Source organism: Argopecten irradians, chromosome 15 (genome assembly GCF_041381155.1).
Source record: "Argopecten irradians isolate NY chromosome 15, Ai_NY, whole genome shotgun sequence".
Lineage (NCBI taxonomy): Eukaryota > Metazoa > Mollusca > Bivalvia > Pectinida > Pectinidae > Argopecten > Argopecten irradians.
The window spans coordinates 16091635-16113133 of record NC_091148.1 but is presented as its reverse complement, the minus strand read 5'-3'; the positions used below and the strand labels follow the sequence as shown (position 1 = coordinate 16113133).

At 34.1% G+C, this 21499-nt stretch overlaps 2 protein-coding genes across 2 annotated transcripts; one reads left to right on the top strand and one right to left on the bottom strand.

Annotated features, from left to right (window-relative positions):
- Nucleotides 1–3049: 3049 nt before the first annotated feature.
- On the bottom strand, nt 3050–4228 carry LOC138308623 (acetylcholine receptor subunit beta-type lev-1-like). Its single transcript, XM_069249665.1, has one exon. The coding sequence runs from the start codon at nt 4226–4228 to the stop codon at nt 3050–3052; it is 1179 nt and encodes a 392-aa protein (XP_069105766.1).
- A 5836-nt stretch (nt 4229–10064) lies between these two features.
- On the top strand, nt 10065–20801 carry LOC138309157 (beta-1,3-glucan-binding protein-like). The gene is made up of 10 exons (XM_069250312.1): nt 10065–10151; nt 11887–11957; nt 12734–12808; nt 13215–13281; nt 13716–13889; nt 15232–15309; nt 15981–16095; nt 19115–19183; nt 19378–19504; nt 20576–20801. The coding sequence occupies exons 1-10, from the start codon at nt 10106–10108 to the stop codon at nt 20768–20770; spliced, it is 1017 nt and encodes a 338-aa protein (XP_069106413.1). The 5' UTR covers nt 10065–10105; the 3' UTR covers nt 20771–20801.
- The last annotated feature ends 698 nt before the right edge of the window (nt 20802–21499 follow it).

Here is a 21499-nt window from a genome sequence, read left to right as displayed (position 1 = left end):
ACAAACAATTGTTGGGGACAATCATATTACGGGAATGTATAATATATATTAAAATCGTCATGGTATTTGTTCATGTTTTCAACTTTTTATTCATATAATATACTTATGCGCGTACCAGATGTTGTCATTTTGATGTAGAATTAAACTTATCATGTCCTTTCCTTTGACTTTTGCGTCAGATTGGCTGCAAGACCTTGTTCTGTCCAGTCAACATGGAGCCAACAGGAGATAAATGTGTACCTGTCCATTACAAAACGAGGGAATCATTCAATTTGCTAGATTTTTTATTTGAAGCTAACTTTATTCTTAAAGACAAACATTTTGTCTTCTTTTCACCCATGTTTGAAAATCTGACAAAAGAAACAAATGGTTTATTTGATTTGGTTACCAAAGACGTGGACATGTTGCAAACAGTTATATAGTGTATTCCTGGAAAATACGTGTCATCCGGGCAGACTTGTTCATTGGTCAAAATGACATGCCCAGACATTTGTATCCTGGAAGTCTCGCCACTTTGAATTATATGAGATCTGTGGTCAGCAACTTTGTTGCGAATTATCGACATATAGGCACATTTCATAGAACACGTAAATTACATTAACATTTTTTTTGTAAGACCCGATTCCAAGCTAGTAGCCCAGGTTATGTGTATAGTATGGCTTTATCTGACGTTACGTTACCATCTCCGGCAGTGAAGGTAAGCCTTTATAAGAACTACTTAGACACAAAAGAGAACTACTTAGATACAAATTACAGTTTTTTTAAATGGAAAACAAAACGAAAGGTACGTCATTATTATGATTTTATCGTATTTAACATGTTTCAGTCATATTAAAAATGTGTTTATTTGTCTCTGTGTGTTGTCTGGTTCTCTATCAATGCGCATATATGCGAATGTGTCATTTTGGCCGTTTTAGATCACTGAAATCCAAGATGGCCGCCATATGACCCATTATGGAACATTAGTAGTCAAACATTAGTAGTCAATGGCAACAAGCCTAAAATGAAACTAGACATCATACCGGACCTAAAATACCATGTTTCGAAAAACTGCCAGATGGGTACATGGGAACCTATTTCTCCTCCCCCACTAAGTACTTTTATTATCAATTGGTACTCTACTTTTGATTGTTTTTATACAATATGTTATAATTAATTTTTTTTAAATTGCATAAAATACATGTAGATCTATTTATACACAAAATATACATTTACATGTACTTAATTTTTCAACATCTTTATGTCAATCTAAATCATTTTAATTTATAGATCTATATAATATTTGGTTTCTGAGTTTTATAGATACATGTACAGTGTATAAAATTAGCAAATTTATCTTTTTTCAATATGTCTTTTCTATGATGTTTTTTTTTTCACTTTTAGAGGTAATTTATCCATAATGGTGCTATATTATAGTAATTATTCAATGACTTTGTCTGCGGTTTTACCTTCATTCCACATTTTATTGCCCATGGTGAAAGCCATGTTGAAAAATACCTGAAGTGTGCACTTTTTGCGATGGCTTCTGGTTTAAATCTTATTTTGGATACTCACATGTCATTTGTTATGCTTTTATCAAAAATTGTAGTCTGCTATTGCCTAATTTCTCCGGGTATGGCCTACGAAAATGCAAGCTCAGTTTTGCCTACGGAAGTGAAAGTTATCTTCAATAAAACAAAAAGTTGGTATTTTTAAGTGGTTTAAATCAGTTTTAATGCAGCGTGTTAATTCGCTACTTCTCTAAATGTCGCCTTCAAAAATGGTGGCCATCTTGAAAAATACCGATAGATAACATTTTCAATGACTTCCTGATTAATTACTATTGTTGGTAATCTTGGCTTCACACGTGTCAAGTTGTATGCTTTTTTCAAAAGGTGCAGCTTGTTATTATATTACTTTTCTTAGTTTCACCACGAAGATGGCCGCCATCTTGAAACATACCGGACGTAGGCGCTTATTGCGATGGCTCCCGACCTTATTCTCTTGTAACTACTTGCATGCAAAGTTTCATGCTTGAATCAGAGTAATGCACGATTTTCCCAATTTTGGCCGTATGTCGCGTTACTAAACCAAATCAAACACTATTCACTCACGTCTTAGATTCAAAGCTGTACCGTCCGATCATGAGACGCCTACGGGAGTTTTACCTGTACTGAAGACAGTGAGAGCTTTTCACTTGTGCATGTTTTGAGAATACTTTTCACATAATCATACCCTGCCTCCATTCAATTCCCAGCAAGGTCTGTGGAATTATATTTCTGTCGCAGTAAAATATTGTAGGTCATCTCTTATAGGTAAACGTGCCATATTTGGAGCGCGAAATTTCCAAACAAGAAGTAACATGGCTCCCAAGTGAGCCGTATCAGAGATATGAGTCATTGAAATGTGCTTACAAAAATAGAAACAGAGTTGGGTAAATAAATGATCAGTTTATGTTAGAAATGTTGAATATTGCTGAGTTATAATCAAATATTTACTTGACATCATTTTCCTCGCTGGATGTTAAGTAACACTAGGGTTGATGGGACGGATTCGTAGCTCTGACACCTGCCGTCCGCCGTTCAGAACTTCGTCATAGCAGCTAACATGAAAAGGTTTTATTCTCTACAAACCGGACTGGTCCTGTTATTATCCGGCTTAGACAAATTACACTGGGCCGTTTTCGATTATACGGTTTGACTGGTTGGATCAAGTTGTTCGTTTATGAATTAAAGACGGACCTTGTGATTATATATTGCTTTCAGACGAACCTTGACAAAGCCCTCACAGGCCATGTACTTTAAAATCCGGGATGACCTCATTGCTACACGGAAGAAAAACGAACGAGGTGGCTTATGTTTTTATTTACTTATTGTAATAAGATGAGGTCGAATATAAAAATAAAAATACTTTCAATGAAATGTTTCAACATATACGAATACAATATGAATCATTGATAACAACACAATGAATCATTCAAATATCTTTACCTTAAATGTCTGGCACGGCTTCTCACTAAAACCATAGAGATAAGTATAGCACGTGCACTGACGTAATAAATAGATTTCAGTCACGAGGACATCACGGCCAGAAAAGCAACATTACAGGTAACGGACGTCACAGCGAAGAAAACACAACATACATTGTCAAACGCTCTGCCGACACGCTGCCACGTCACCACATTTTCATACGTCTTATTTCCATTCTCCTTACAAACATCCTCAGTGTCTTCACTTGTAAGTACAGAAACCGTATTTTCAGGCTCCGGGTGTACAATAGAGATTTTTTCGCACGCGCTAAACAGTGATGCAAGTCTTGATATCCATCTAGGAACAGGCTCTTCCGTAGGTCGGAGGTAAAACCGCAGTCCAAATATAGTACACAGCATAATGAGAAGGCTTTGTCCAATATGAGTCACAAGTAGGTAGCAGAGCAGGGCCATTTGTGGCGTGGAAGTCTGAGGGAGGATGGTAGTAATGGTGGACAGGAACACTGCTATGGCCAACAACACAGTAATGGAAAACCCGACACGTTCTCCGGACTCCGCCGGCAGCAGAAACACCAGCATGTTAATAAAACTCATTAAAATAGTAGGCATGATGAAATTTACCATGAAAAACAAAGGCTTCCTTTTAAATTTGAAAGTCATTTCAAAACCAAGTTTCGGTGCCTTGAAACTGTGTTGGGATGTATCGATGAGATCCCAAATGGGATTCTCAACATACTCGTTTCCGTTTAGCTCCGAGACTAAATAAGTCATCTGGATATGCTCCTGTGTGTATCCCCAAGGTAAAATCTCCAGAGAACAGATTTGCTCGTCGTTGGGGTAATACGTTACGTCAGCATCACAGGAGGAAGAAAGTTTTAGCGGGAGAAACCACTGCACCTCCCCATTGTCAGTAACCGTTACTGGCATGTCGCTTTCCCCAATCAAGTCGATGTTATGATAACTGTTGGACAATACTAATGGCGGTATCCATATCTCCTTTTGTTTGAAATGTGTTGAGGTCAAATGAGTATATGCTCGCGGGTTCCATAACAGACGTTCATCAATCCACGTAACCTTAAGGATTCCAGTAATTGTCAATGAACTCGCCAGCTCGTCAAACGATTGGATTTTCGTTAACGCAATTGTTACGTTGATGTTAAGAGCTTGCCTTTTATAATCACGACCTGGGTGGACGCTAGGGTTGTAGCCGTCAAGAAGGTCTGCGTTCAGATTTGTCTTGTAAGTAGAGTTTCCAGCCATAACGCCATTGTAATATAAGCAGGCAAGTAGGATTTGAATATATAGCGCACTGGCGAGTTCCATCTCTGACTATGCTGTACCTGTTCGCTTCTGTGATGCGGACCTGTGACAAGCTTAGTTACATCACTGATACAAAAGGAGGCAGACGATTATTATTGAAACCAAACGTTCAATAATGCAACATGCATATAATATAGTGACGTAATATCAAAACTACCAATCAAAATTATTTCAATATCTTACAACATGTTAACGATTGCAGTTTTAATATTTATAAGGTACATTTGAATATCATTGTTCTTTGTGATTCTGAATCGTATAGCACAATGAATCGTGAACCTTCACTAAATCACACACAATCCTATATTACATGCTACTATATAATTGTTGAAACACAGTTGTGATGTCACCAATTGTCTTTCTGGTACAATATCCAACAGAAACCACAGACCTCACCTGTCGCTGTTCAATATGTTACCTTTAGCAAGCCATTGTTTACCTCTGGCTGTCCAATTAATTTGAAGATTAATAATGGACTGTCAAAGGGAAGATATTGAACAACACCAGATTTTATTAGGCCAGTATTTAAATAAACAATGAATAATGTATACTGAAATTTCCATGACCTTCTCAAAAATATTCCTACAAAAGGATATTAACTTTTAAATTCAATGACTGTACTTTCTGCATACAGATATAAATCCAAATGAATAACAGATTCAACACATATATATGTATATCATATATAAGCACACGTACTACTGTATAACAAACAAATTCCACCATGAAATCTCCATTAGATTTATATAATTTTGACAATATTTCTTTTTAGAATGACATCATTTAGAACTTGAAGAAATATGTGAATCCTTACCAGATTATGTAAAATAAAAAAAAATATTGATAATATTAATCCTTATAATACATATTGCACATCATTGTATATATACGCACAGTTCTGAAATCATTCCACTATTTTTTGATTCTACGATTTACTTATTTTAGTTGGGTCCTTATTCCCTATATATTGATAACATTTAATTCATTTTGACGTGCAAAATATTACATTACTGTTGCACACTGTACATGAAACTATCCTTACTTTCATATGACTTTTTAACAAATGAAACTAAAATGAGCTCACCCATGATTTCACACACTCCTCCAGCGCATGCAAACATGTAATAAGCATGCAAGCTGCTGTTGAGCTACATTCCAAACCTTCCTCTGTCTTATCATAGACTTCATAGTCGATTGGCATATACTGAATGGACAATGTTACTTTCCAATATTACAACAAAAAGATTGGAGAGCTGTATTTTAAGTAGGCTATAAGTCTCAAACTGTTATTATGTGAAATATTTGACGCGCCTCAGACAGTCCAATATATCACATAATATAGACAGTTTTAGGCTAATATCCCTTACTTAAAGATGCTGACGAATGGTATTTTTTCTTTATCAAAAAAGGGAGCAGATGAGCTAGTATTTTTCTTCAGTTACAACAGTTACATACTTTACACCATTACCACCATTCAATTAAAAAAATATTATAAATATTAAAAAAAATTAATTGCATCCCGAAAAAAAAACTTCCATGGCACAATACCTTAAGTGGAATAAGGTAATGAATGCGAAGACAACAAAGAGAAAATAAATTGTTTTATGTATATTTTGTGTTTATGTGACACCTATATACACTATTAAACACAAATCATACGATAAGATTATACAATTTAACACTCAAGGTATCAAATGATCATGACAACCTTTGAGTATTTTAGTTTATTTACGTATGACATTTTTGATTTATTAACATTATTGATCATCTATAAAACAAGAAAAAAATTGGAAACAAAATTAATCCGAATCTAGAAAGTCTACTTCATCTTTCTTTCCTTTCTGATACCATTCATTCTAGAAAAAAAATGATGCATGGCCTATTTTTAGAGCTTGGCTCTACTAAATAGGAGATTTCAAAAAATTCTCCATATGTTGTATTAGGTACAAATTCATATCTGATTAGGCCAGGAAATGATTTTTCCAAAATTGAACAAACAACATTACAACTTAACATTGCAATATACCTGGTATATACCCTATCGTGGCTTGATTTTCAAAATTCAATCGATATATATGGCGTATGAGAATAATGATACTAAATTAAATTCCACATACTATGTGATACCTGATAACGTTGGTGCGGGACTATTGTTTCTATTGATTTTGAAATGACGTCACTAGATGATATCCCGCGCTAACGTCATTACAGCGGGAAGATTACAAAGGGTTACGTTCCATCACCACTGGAGATGCTAGTCCCGAACAAACGTTATCGGGTATCACGTGGTACATTATTAGTCCCATTATTGTTTTATTCTGCAGCCAAGATGATCATATTACGGCATCAGTCATTCATTTTTCTTGTTGGTTAAATGATTAATAGTACTCTTTGGTTAAGTATGTTGAGCTCTATGTCCTATTTACAGTCAGGGTCTTGGAAGGACGTGCCGGGTTTGATGGTGGAGGAAAAACCAGAACCAATGACAAGCGGTCGGTACCTAGAACGAATATACGTAATAATATGCAGTTAGTCGGCAACTGTCCCACATGAAATGTATTAATTCCAGTTACAAATAAGATACATAATGATGTATTATAAACTCAGCGGTACCAATTCTACTGGATTTGAAATGTTATTAGCCGTGGTACCGGAGTTGTTAATATATGTTCCGACAAATTACCACAAACCCACAGCCTCTGGGTTTTTAGTTCAAATCATATATGGGACAGTTATATTATACTGACGGCAGGTCGCCTTTGTATTTCACCGGGTTCTCTTGTCCTCGTATACCTCTTAAATATGCGGCATCCTTAACTGACCCTGGTTTTTGATGGACATTTAAATAAATAAAAAAAAAAAACAATGATTCTCAATAATGATATTCACCATGTCCATCCGGTCATCATTATCTACATTCCAGTGATATGTTGTGAAAATTAAAGATTTTATGCATGCAAATTGGCATGCTCACATGGATTTATATCGATACCAGACAGCTTAGATGATTTACACATGAAACAGCAGACCGGAAGTCGTCAGCAGGCATCTTTAAATATGGTGCTATCGGTAACAGGACTCCATTATCGTGGCATAGATAGTTTCATGGTCAATATTGCCACATGGAATTCAAATAAAAGAAGCACGGACATGGAACATACAAGGCTCGCCTGTTTGTTCTGTGATTCATCTTTTGTCTTAGCAAAGTTTGATTCATGTAAATGATTAAGGGATTTCTATGTATAACTATGTGCATGTATATTGTTCAAGCATTAATTTGAATAGATTTTTTGATGTCATAGGGATATAAAACAAACATATGAATGCACTCTAAATAGTCCACGACTTTTATAATGTATTAATCCATAAATCCAATTTTTCTTCAAATTAAAACACACGCTGCTATATCAGCCAATCAGAAGCGATGTTACAAACGACAACTTCATTTTTACCTTTATGAAGGGATAAATGTTTAAACCAATAAAATTCTCATTTCAAGCCAAAAATAAAAAAACAAGAACGCAGATCTGCCAAATACAGTAACACCTATGTATACTTTTCAATAGGTCAACTTTTCAAGGTCCTTTCGGATATAACAAGGATGATAACAATGTAGATTTTTTTTGTTATTGGACTGTAAAGGTGATATAGGACGTTCCAAACAGTGATCGAATGCGTGGTTCGTTCGGACCTCCTCGAGTCAATGAGTGCATTCGGAACTGCACATGAAAACTCTTTTGTGACTAAGATTATGAAGAATAGCGATCTATATGTTATCCGTCTAATGATATCTTACCCTTTAACGTTAAAATCAGGAGAGTATAGTCGATAAACGGCGTATTTTTTGATATTGTACTTAGTTCGGTTTGCCGAAAGCTTGATACCGTGTGAAAATCAAAGTTTATACGGTAGGTGTAGCACCTAGTTTCGACAAACTAGAAAAAAATATTGTCAGATCTTTGAATTTGGCTAGGCTAATATAAAATGAAGCTACATGTATCTTTTGAGAAGCAAATTACATAACTGATACAAACGGACTGATATATGCCGATACGGTCTTGTACTGAATAAAATGAGATTTCATAACAATCAAGTGATTAAAACATTTTCTGTTCAACTCCGTTATACTGTGAATATTTGTCACTTGATATACATGTATTTTAAGGAAGATACATAATGATATCAAGATATTCCAATTTTGCCCAGTAATCCTCTAGTATAAAACTACAGATACAGAAATATTTTCATCTCTCCATCGCCCCACCCCTGCTTTTCGTTCAATTTGTACAAGCTAGTATATTTCATGAATATTGAGTATGTAGATTTTTACATGTATCATGTTTAGCTGATTTGATCTTCAATTTGCACTAACACGTTCGGGAAACAAGACTTTATTTACTGTATACATGTACGATAAGACATAGGCCTAACTATTGTAGTTAGATGATGCATGTATTTTTTCTGTTTTGAGAAAATGCATGGGAGTACTTTGATTCAGTTGATCAAATTCTATCTTACGAAAAAGCACATGTACATTGTAAGCTAGTGTCAACAGCAGTATGTTGATATAGAAAGCTTATATCTGTGATATAGAAACTAAACATGTACATGTAGGCACAGACTAATTATTTTCCTGTCTACATTAATCAGCTGAACGTAGATTGAGGATTCAGAATAATATTTTTTTTCTTAGGCGTACACTTGCAGTACAGGTTGTCTCGAGGATCCAAAAATCGGTTTTAGTTTACTTAGGATAATAAATATATATCTACATGTATTAGATATGCATATATCTCCTTTAAAAACATACAAATACATACAGTTGTGTATGATGACATCGATTTTATCGACATTGTTATGATCAAGTTTAAGTTATCAACTTCGATCGTTGTCGCGTAGACGCTTTTCATCGCTATAATTTTGGCGCCAAATTCAAATTTATGCTTGAATATCTGCCTCAAACGACTATTGAAGCTAAGACATCTTGACAATGGAAAGATAGATTTTGATAAAATATTTTTCCGCTAAAAAATAAAATCATGGTTTGTCTAAAGGGTAATTGTGGTGGAATCTTTACATGGGATTTTCCATAATCATTTTTCAGATATCATATCCAGGCCACTTCTTAGCTTTGTATAGCATCAAATCGGTGGCATCGTGACACAAAATAAACAGTTATAACAATTTATATTATCAGACTATTACACTTTATAACGTTGAATATATAAGATGTACTTTATAAAAATATTACCGCTCGATTTCGCTCTAATAATATAATTGTGAAAAAAAAGTCATTTTTCAGGGGGTAGGGGTATAGAAAGGCTAATTACTCAAAAATTCCGCAGTAAATTTTGTTTATATTCTTTCGTAATAACCCAAACAACTGTCTAATTATGTGGACAAAAAATAAAGAAAATTAAACGACACAATTTTTTTTAAAAATCAGGTATTTAATTTGAAATTCAATGCAAAAATGGCCCTTTTTAGGCCTCATTTACACGCATTTGCGTAAAATATTCACAATTAATGTATTTTTAAGGCGATCAAGCGGCCTTCGCGTATTCCTTGTAAACCCGTACGCGAATATGTCCACTTTTACAGTAGACATAATTGAATCTAGACGTATGAATGCATGCCGCATATACATACCATACTATATATACTCATGGTGTCATACGTTAAATGGGTGTACGTAACATCAAAATATAAATATCTAGGACATAGGCGTGTGGGAATTATCACCTGCTATGAACTCCTCTCCAGGTCCCGACATAATCTAAATGTCACCTGAGTTCACCTGTTGCTCGTTCTATCAGAATGGATTTCACATTGCTGTTTGCCGTTCTTATAACGTACTCCGAAGGTAAGTATGATCTCAGTTGGGTTTTTAGCAATGTCCATGTATGTCGGTTAACAATGTACTTTGTAGTATCATTTACACCAACGAGATGAATACCATATCTGACTGATAGCAAATTACATTAAATTCGGGGCGAAAAGACGAAAAGACGAGAATTAAGATATTTAATTTTCGTCTTTTCGGGGCGAAAAGACGAAAAGACGAAATGGCATAAATCAGCCACCGTATGTTTTTGATTGTGAACAAAATACCATTTATCAGCGGTGGAACATCTTTAAGAAATGTGATAGTAACCTCTGGAATATCGATGGTATAACGACAGTGATAGTAATCCCGAGAACATAATTATATTGATGGTTTTTTTTTTATTTGTTTTGTTTTTCCAAAGTTTTACTTAACATATACTACGTTATGTAACATACTTTCAATCCTAACCACATTATGCACATGTTTTGTTTTTCATTGAGACTTTTAATTTGAAATGAACTATAACGTCAAAAAAGGAGTAGACCGCTACAAAGCTTAAGTTGTATGTATTATGATACATTAGTAGTTCCCTCCATTAATTTATAGTATAACTCTCATATATACTTTTAGACTTAGATGCACAGACTCATACTATGACATATAGATTACATTCATACACACCAATTTTCATACAAGCATACACACTTACCATAGGACATCTGGATGTGACAATTACAAACAAACATATTTATAATATGACGTTATTGATATTAATCAGTAATATTAATTTCTGGAATATAGATGATATAACGAAAGTGATTATTATATCTGGACTATCGATGATATTCAGTCTTTGCATAATACAGAGTTAGCTCCCTTGCGGGTAAGTATCGATTGTTACGTCATTATATTGTGAGAACAATTTACGTCGATTTCTCTGACACGTATGACGTTACGCTCGCAAACACACGACATCACAATCAATACCTACCCCCAAGGGAAGATAACTCTGTAATATGCAAATACGAAATAACGACAGTGAGAGTAGTCCATGGAATATCGAGAATAAAACGACAGTGGTAGTATTCACTAGACTATCGAGGATAGGATGCCCGTTTATCTTCTTCGCTCCATTCTCATGATGAATAGTATAATATATACATAAATTCATTCACCCATGAAGACCCGTTTGAACTCTTCTAATCCAATGGCTGTAAGTTCATTTTAAATTTGAAAAGGTGACTGAGATAAGCAAACGCTTCGTCAGATAACGTAGATAGTATTGCAGTGATATTGGGATTACCACACTTCCATATTTATTAAGCATTTAATCCATACACAGGATAAATTTCCTCACGTGAATTTTACGTGAATTGGAGCAATTTTGAATTTTAAGTGAACATTTTTACATGAATTTCACGTTAGATTCACGTGAATTCCACGTGAATATTTTTCACATGGAATTAACGTCATATTAACGTGAAATCACATATTCAAGTGGATTTCACGTCAAAGGAAATATTCACGTTAAATGCAGGTGAAAGGCCACATGAAATTCACGTGAATTTCATGTAAAGTTCATGTAAATTTCAAGTGAAAAAAAAATCAAGTGAAGATATATTACCTGTGTAAGTTTATTCGTAAATTAATCTCGTAGATAATTATCAGAATATAAAAGGAAGTATGTTATTTCATAATATTGAAGGTGGAATTTATATTTATATATATATATATTAGTAATATATTTACCGCTTTTCATTTTCCCACGTAGCCTTCCGGGATGACTTTAATACATGGAATGCCAGTTCATACATCGTGGAGGTATCGGCTTGGGGCGGAGGGGTAGGTACGCGAATGAGTTTCCATAGACGGTAATGTTAACATTTGTCAGTGTGTCAATGTTAAATGGAGTTTTCAACAAACCGATGAGCCGAAAGGCCCAGGGTAATAAAATAATTGAATAGAATTGAATTGAACGAGAATTGATCCATTAATCGCTTATTTTGAAAAAAGGTTATCTCATACAACTATGTTTTGCAAATTAGGATTTACCATGTAAACTCGTACATGGGAGCTACCATCTTGTAATCAATTCAGCAATAAATACTGATAAACATTTTGAACAAAATTTATTTTGAATGCAATTTTACGAGGAACTTTTTCATAAAAAAAATTGTGAGGATAAATAGTTATTTCTGATATCATAGGCCCAGTATTTACTAAATTGTCAAACTTACATTCACAGTTTAATGCACACAACCAGTGTATAAGTAGTTGGATGTACGGGATCTTTAATAATTCTTTATTTAGGATAGTATAATATTTCATTGTTGCGATGCTTGCTATTCAAAAAAATCTCACATGTCATAATAACAAAGTCAAGACATTTTCTATAAAAAAAACAACAATTCCTTTCATTTTGAAGTATTTGATGTATTTTAACTTTCAAATGGCTGAAAAGTCGCCATTGAAAACTATCTAACAACACTTTGCGAATAACTTAATTTTTGAGAATATACTAAATACTTATTGGAGAATAAAGCTAATATTTCTGAGACTGTAATCGATATGCATTTTTCCGTATATAGATTACACGTTTTTTTTTTTTGAAATTTTAGAATAACGAGTTCCAGGCTTATACCAACGATCCTAGCAATATCTACGTAAAGGGAGGCAACTTGTATCTCCGTCCGGTTAGTATTTTATACTACAATGAGTAATTATTAGTGAGAAATATATATTATATATTTTATATGATGTGTTATTGATTAAATTAATTTAAAGTTACGTTTATGAATTGTGACGTCATTATCATATCATAATGTTCTTTAAAATTTAATCCTAGAATAGTAATCATATTTTGACATAAAACATCCAATGGACCGAACACTTGTCGTTATAGCCAGGCGGTCTTGATACCAAGGGAAATTTCTCTTGACATTTATCATTTGGGACCCAGAGAAACTGATCTAATAAAGCAGTTGGTCATTATACAGAGGTGGGGACTAAGGCATGATTTACAGTAGTCTACAAATGTTTACCTGATTGAAAATGTATACACTATTATAAAAACAGAATATATTCTTAAAATGTTGACAGACATTCACCGTAGACCACGCACAGTTTGACGAATCTAGACTTTATGATGGAACTATGGATTTACGCAGTAAGTCTAGCCGCCACAAGCTCTTCACTTGCCAAAATAAAACTTTATGTCCTCAGTGAATTTATTTGCTAGCTTTACATTTCGCAATTTCAGTATTACTGTAAACAAATCAGTTTTTGCGCGCAATTGATTCTGCGTATTTTGTGGCTGATAAACTATCTCAACAATTCATGTTTTAAAACACGCGCTAATTCATGTATGACGCGAAATTTTTCATAATCCTATTTCCTGTATTTTGTCACCGAATTAAAGCATAATTTACTTTTTGTATTTGTGCTACAATTCGACTGCCCAAAAATAAGTACGTTTACGGTACGTAAAAACACAATAGTCAGTACTAGCAGTTGATGACTATTGTAGAAGAATGCATCATCTCCCCTTTCCCGAACGACCAGTGAAGCTAAGTGATTACTGATGACGTCATATATTCACAGACCTGTGGCACACGTGCACGTATTCCGGGTATGACGGGTGTCACAAAACGGCGAATGGACACGGTGAAATTCTACCACCGATCTTATCAGGAAAGATTACCACAGACTTCTCCTTCACCTATGGTCGTGTAAATGTTCGTGCTAAAATACCTAAAGGAGACTGGATTTGGCCAGGTTAGTTTTTATTTCCATCCAAAAGTCCAGAGTATTTTGATTAAAGAATGCATATGATATTGAGTTGCCATTAAAATGTATGGGAAACATTTCAGATGCTCCACCGCCGACAGAGCATAAATGATACCCATTATTTTAACAATAATCGGTGTTTAATCGTTTATATATGCGTCTAATTAACACAAAAAAATAATATCAATTAATTTATTTTGCTTTTGATGACAGTAACTAATTACATATAGGACATAGTGCCACGGAATTTTTCACGGGATGCAATTAAATATTTTTAATATTTTATCTTAAAGTAAAATATGAACCTCAAATTTTTTTGTGGTGGTAATAGTGTAAAGTAGGTAACTAATTCTGCTGCTTTTGTTTTTGATAGAGGAAAAATACTTTTTGTCAGCGGTGTAGCATCTTTAACATTTGAGAATGAAGAAGATTTCGTTTTCATAAGAATAGTTTATACACTTCTTAACGTCAAAGTAAAAGCTGTGAGAGTATTATTTTGTATTCTGTCTTTTGTTTACAATGGCACAGCGTCAAATAAATGACGTCAAAACTGCGCACAAAAGTCTTACAAGAACAACATATATATTCTATATATTTGCTTCAATATACTTTGTTAGGAACTGTGCATTCGATATGTAAATGCGATTTTGTTTGTAAGACTTAATAAACCTTTTAATAAGATATCATGCAGGTCCTAGTTTTAAAGTAAATGAAAATAATATCTAGTAATTCAAAAGCAAAATGTCTTGCCTATCTAATCAAAAGTTTTGCTGCAAACGGGAAATCAAAAAAAATCATTTTTTTTTAAATTCAATTCATTTTATTCCGAATGCAAACAGCATATAGGACTGTAATAAACATACATATGACAACATATTAAACAAGATGGCGGAGAGCACAGCAAATGTAATACAACACAAATATGATATACATTACAAAACGCATGTGTTAATATTAATAGGTTTGCCATGATAAAACAAATATATATAAATATGTGTGTCATACAATTACATTTAATTCACGATAGCAGTTTTCAAACTATATGAATTAGATAACATAGAAAAGACTATAGTAATGGTAATGAGAGATCTTGTGTGCATTTGTGCAATTTGCTACGATAAAGGTGTGTTCAATACATGACATATTACTATTTAATAGTACCTTTCTTCTAGTCGTTGCCTGAATTAAATATTTACCAAAGTTTTTACATGGGTACTACAAAACAACTCAAGCTTACTACTTGAGGCCAATGGTTATATAAGAGGAGGAAGCAAACAAGTTGAAATTGCATTTCGTTGTTAATTGATCTGTTTGTTCTATCAACGTCTAGCTATCTGGTTGATGCCGAGAGATTCCCATTACGGTGGCTGGCCAAGGTCTGGGGACATAGATATAATAGAGTCTAGAGGTATGAACCCACGTCACAAACATATAAACGTTCTTTATGATATGCTCAGGATGTTAATGCTATATATATATATATATAAATGAAACGGTTAACTAGATCAGTGCAACGAGCAATTCGGTACTTCATCAGCCCATAAAGAAAGACACTGTTGTTACCGTCAGTAAAGTCGCTACTGATTGACTGATACAACGGTGTGATGATTTCAAAGGAGAAAGGGGGAATTGTATTTCAAAAGTATCATCTTTAGCAGAATGAAATGTCAGTATTGATTTGAATATAGTGATTATGTTATGGAGATACAACCAAAATATCAATGTAATGTCATCCTACACAGCTTTATTGGTTGTTTGTGATAAGAGTAAACTCAGGCTTTCTTTAACCTTGAATAATCTTGGAAATACCTAATTTGAATAACAGACGTTGCCAATGAAGCAGAACGCGTTTCGTTTTCCGAAACACAGGTCCCGTTCTATTTCGTGCCTTCCATGAGTTCCGCAACATTTATTTGTAATGTGCATGGTTTCCTTTTTTTAAGTATTTTATACACAGGTCTACCAGGCGAAAAAAATGTACTAAAAATACTGATTTTTAGTATTTAATTTTTTGACTGATTTTTAGTCTTTCTTTGGTTGAAGTTTTTTTATGTCGATATTCTATATTAATATGTAAAGGTAATACCAAAGCAGTCATCAATGGTGTGAATCAAGGTGTCAACCAGCTGGTGTCTAAAATAAACTGGGGACCAGACTACCAACATAACGCAGCTAGTAAAACTACCACGGTTAGGTAAGGACATGTTAAGTTAGTTAAGTATAACAATAGTTTGGACATAATGGGGCCAGTAAAACTACCACGGTTTAGTAAGGACAAGTTGAAAGTTAAATTAGTAAAACAATAGTTTGGACATAACGAGGCCAGTAAAACTACCACGGTTTAGTAAGGACATGTTAAAGTTAGTTAAGTATAACAATAGTTTGGACATAACGGGGCCAGTAAAACTACCACGGTTTAGTAAGGACATGTTAAAGTTAGTTAAGTATAACAATAGTTTGGACATAACGGGGCCAGTAAAACTACCACGGTTTAGTAAGGACATGTTAAAGTTAGTTAAGTATAACAATAGTTTGGACATAACGTGGCCAGTAAAACTACCACGGTTTAGTAAGGACATGTTAAAGTTAGTTAAGTATAACAATAGTTTGGACATAACGGGGCCAGTAAAACTACCACGGTTTAGTAAGGACATGTTAAAGTTAGTTAAGTATAACAACTGTAAGGACATGTTAAAGTTAGTTAAGTATAACAATAGTTTGGACATAACGGGGCCAGTAAAACTACCACGGTTTAGTAAGGACATGTTAAAGTTAGTTAAGTATAACAATAGTTTGGACATAACGGGGCCAGTAAAACTACCACGGTTTAGTAAGGACATGTTAAAGTTAGTTAAGTATAACAATAGTTTGGACATAACGGGGCCAGTAAAACTACCACGGTTTAGTAAGGACATGTTAAAGTTAGTTAAGTATAACAATAGTTTGGACATAACGGGGCCAGTAAAACTACCACGGTTTAGTAAGGACCATGTTAAAGTTAGTTAAGTATAACAATAGTTTAGACATAACGGGGCCAGTAAAACTACCACGGTTTAGTAAGGACATGTTAAAGTTAGTTAAGTATAACAATAGTTTGGACATAACGGGGCCAGTAAAACTACCACGGTTTAGTTAGGACATGTTAAAGTTAGTTAAGTATAACAATAGTTGGAGTATAACGGGCCAGTAAAACTACCACGGTTAGGTTAAGGACAACGTTTAAAGTTAGTTAAGTATAACAATAGTTTGAACATAACTAGGCCAGTAAAACTACCACGGTTTAGTAAGGACACATTAAAGTTAGTTAATTATAACATAGTTTGGACATAACGGAGCCAGTAAAACTACCACGGTTAGGTAAGGACACGTTAAAGTTAGTTAAGTATAACAATAGTTAGGACATAACGGGGCCAGTAAAACTACCACGGTTTAGTAAGGACATGTTAAAGTTAGTTAAGTATAACAATAGTTTGGACATAACGGGGCCAGTAAAACTACAACGGTTTAGTAAGGACACGTTAAAGTTAGTTAAGTATAACAATAGTTTGGACATAACGTTAAGGGCCCAGTTTGGACAAAGTACCTACGGTTTAGTAAGGACCATGTTAAGTTAGTTTAAGTATAACAATAGTTTGGACTAAGTAAAACTACCATGGTTTAGTAGACATGTTAAAGTTAGTTAAGTTAACAATAGACATAACGGGCCAGTAAAACTACCACGGTTTTAGTAAGGACACGTTAAAGTTAGTTAAGTATAACAATAGTTTGGACATAACGGGCCAGTAAAACTACCACGGTTTAGTAAGGACATGTTAAAGTTAGTTAAGTATAACAATAGTTTGGACATAACGTGTCCAGTAAAACTACCACGGTTTAGTAAGGACATGTTACAGTTAGTTAAGTATAACAATAGTTTGAACATAACGGGGCCAGTAAAAACTACCATGGTTTAGTAAGGACACGTGTGAAAGTTAGTTAATAGTATAAACAATAGTTTGACATAACGGGGCAGTAAAACTACCACGGTTTAGTAAGGACATGTTAAAGTTAGTTAAGTATAACAATAGTTTGGACATAACGGGGCCAGTAAAACTACCACGGTTTAGTAAGGACATGTTAAAGTTAGTTAAGTATAACAATAGTTTGGACATAACGGGGCCAGTAAAAACTACCACGGTTTAGTAAGGACATGTTAAAAGTTAGTTAAGTATAACAACAGTTTGGACATAACGGGGCCAGTAAAACTCACCACGGTTTAGTAAGGACATGTTAAAGTTAGTTAAGTATAACAATAGTTTGGACATAACGGGGCCAGTAAAACTACCACGGTTTAAGTAAGGATATGATTTTATTAGTTTAACGTCTTATTAACAGACAGGGTCATTTAAGGTCGCGCCTGGCTTGTTGGAGGAGGAGAGCCAAGGCATAGGAGAAAAACACCGACCAGCGGTCAATACCTGGCATTGGTATTCGAACTCGCGACTCAGAGGTGGAGGGGTTGTGGTAATATGCCGGGACATCTAAACCTCTTGACCACCGCGGCACCATTTAGTATATGGACACATTATAAGGGATTAAATGTGACAAAGTGAGATATGTTCAATTAATGTAACAAAGATAATTTGGGGGATGTAAATTACAACAAATGTTGTACAAAAAATAATATTTTGGGACATAAATTACAACTAATACTTTAACAAAGATAATCTGGTCGATGAATTGTAAAGAATAAAATACAGATAATTTTAAAGATGAATTACCCTCAAAATCAATATAATTAAGGTACTTTACGAGATAAATTACATCTATTCACGATATACAAATAGATAATTTTGGAGAATATATCGGAAATAAATATGATAAATAAAAATAATCAGGAAGTCACAACTAATTAAATAAAGAAATTTTGAACGACCTATTGATTTCAAGACAGTGTGCTATTGTCAAAAGGCTTATTTTGAAGACAGGCGTATTTACGAATGCCGCCTTATTTCTAAATTTGTAAAATAATGTAATATACACAAAAAGCGATAAACACCAAAACCATTATACCAAAAAACATATCGGATAATGAAACATAATTGACCAAATGAACAACTGATACATAGAAATATTAATTATTTCTATTATAGTTCATATAAAGAAGAACATTTAGAGAAATGAAAAGAGAAAATGAAATAAATAGAAAATACATTTTCTGTCTTGTGTTTAAGGAGAAAGGAAGATGGCGACTGGCATGATTGGCACGTGTATTCAATGGACTGGACGCCGGACCACATCATGTAAATATATTTTCGATCTCCAATATTTAATGCATATAAACAGCTTTAAAATTAAGTACGAAGTAGACAGTGCAATACCTACATACGTAGTTTTGTTTCTTTTGCACTGTTTTGTCTTTTCATCTTTATTATTATTATTTTATTTTACACTGTTACAAAAGTTCTTTTTTACATTTCGAATGTTTTTTCATCAGTACCTACGTGGATGACTCAGAAATACTCCGCGTAGACACGCCTCCAAATGGTTTCTGGAATTTAGGAGGCTTTCATGGAAACGATATCTGGGCCAATGGAGGTAGAAACGCCCCCTTCGATCAACCAGTATGTACACTTTCTTGTATAATTGACATCACAAAATCCAAATGAATCAAAGCGAAGAGCTTACATTTTTGTGTGTTGGGGAAAAGATAGTGCCTATTTTAATCTAATATTGACCGATCGCCAGTGTCTGATGACTTGATTGACAGCTGGAGATCCGTCAATTTCTTTAAAAGTGATTAAAAAAATGAAAACCCAGACATTAGCCGTAAATAAAAGCCTGGCGGGTTCTATTTATAGCACATGAAACGTTAACAATAGAAAGGCATAACGATGTTTAATTTCGTAGGTGTAGACTTTCGTGATTTACCATTTGTTGTAGAATCATTGGTAATTGACGCTCGATGATTCGAGCCAAAACTTTACCTGTACAGATCACTACACAGGTGTTCGCCGATTCCCCGCGGCATGCTGTCATATCAGTACCCGGACTTTATTTTAAGCCATATCATTATATCATTAGTACATCAAAAATACTGATAGTCGTCATTGATGTTTGCCGCCGCCATTGCTAGTGGTGGGTGGAATCACCTAGCTAGCCACATCATTAGTTTTACACATACCCTAAGTGTTACGGCATAAGTATCGAAGTAAATCGATCATTTTACATAAATGTTTTTTTATTATACTGTTGTATTTTTTAGTTTCGATTTACTATAGCCGTATACATTCAATTTGAAATATTGATGTTAGCCATATCTTCGAATGCCAGCATATTTTATAACGTAAACATAAAGTGTTTCCCTATGTCTATGTACATGTATTGCAAACATTTGATACAGTAATAGATCCGATTGATTTTATTCTTCGTATATTTTCTGTCTTTGTATAGTACAGAGTTACACCCCTTGTGGGTAGGTGTCCATTGTGAAGTCATTATGTTGTAAGCAAAACTCTTTTTCTCGTAAAAATAAAATGTTACGCTCACAAATATACGAGCCGCAATTAATGCCTTGCGTCAAGGGCAGATAACTCTATAATATGCAAGGACGGAATAGTCCTACTGTATCTTGATGTCGGTGTTATGACAATTTCAGTATTATTCAAAATCTTTCTTTATATTTTGATTTTAAGTACAAGCTGATCCTCAGTGTTGCAGTAGGCGGGGATTTCTTTCCAGATGGGGATTACGATAATCCCCGACCCTGGGGACACTCAAGTCACCCAAAAAAGGACATTTGGGAACATCGAGCAGATTGGAGCTCCACCTGGCGGGGAGAAGAAGCGGCTATGGTTATTGATTATATAGAAATAATACCCCAACAATAGCAAAAGAAATAAACATCTGAATTGTATTATACTTTTATTTTATGTGTTTTTAACCAACGAAATTTTGGAAATTTTATTACAAATTGTAAAGTGCCTGAAAGAACAGGTGGTAATTGATTGATCTTGAATATTTTGAATGTCTTTATTTTATGGGAACGTGAAAAAGCTTAGAAAGCCTGAACATCCATGGAATATTATCATTTCTATAAACATATATATATAATAATACACAAACTGTTAATTAAGAAATTTAGAACTTTACCCAACATCTTGTCATAAAGTTAAGAGATTTTGACCACATAAATCCCGGAGTCCTGTTAAGGCATTCTGAATTGAACTTTTTTCCGCAACAATAACCCTAATGACTTACAAATTTCCTCGGTATCTTTTGTGTATTAATATCTTAAATCCATGTATCGTCATTATATTAAATTTTCGATCATAGGAAGGGGAAGACTCTATATATAATAAGATTTCTTCACTTTATAATTATTTTTTATTTCTTTTCATACTAAATTTAACTCCCTGGCTGACTGATTCTTTTTCTTCATATACCATGAAGAAATCATCCGAGAATGGCGCGAAAATCCAACGTAATCATGATGTCACAATAAAGAGGTCGACGTTGCGTGTTGATTTAGAAAAAAATAATCCATTGGAAAATCAATGGAATAGTACGTTTAAACGTATATTATATTATCAAGTAGTCCGAAAAATGAATTATAAGCA

What these genes read in the sequence shown, in the direction of transcription:
- LOC138308623 (XM_069249665.1), bottom strand. Translation starts at nt 4,228, where the DNA reads ATGGCTGGAAACTCTACTTACAAGACAAATCTGAACGCAGACCTTCTT.
- LOC138309157 (XM_069250312.1), top strand. Translation starts at nt 10,106, where the DNA reads ATGGATTTCACATTGCTGTTTGCCGTTCTTATAACGTACTCCGAAG. An exon ending in TGGAACTATGGATTTACGCA is followed by an intron (nt 13,282 to 13,715) that starts GTAAGTCTAGCC and finishes ATATATTCACAG; the next exon opens with ACCTGTGGCACACGTGCACG. An exon ending in AGGAGACTGGATTTGGCCAG is followed by an intron (nt 13,890 to 15,231) that starts GTTAGTTTTTAT and finishes ATCAACGTCTAG; the next exon opens with CTATCTGGTTGATGCCGAGA.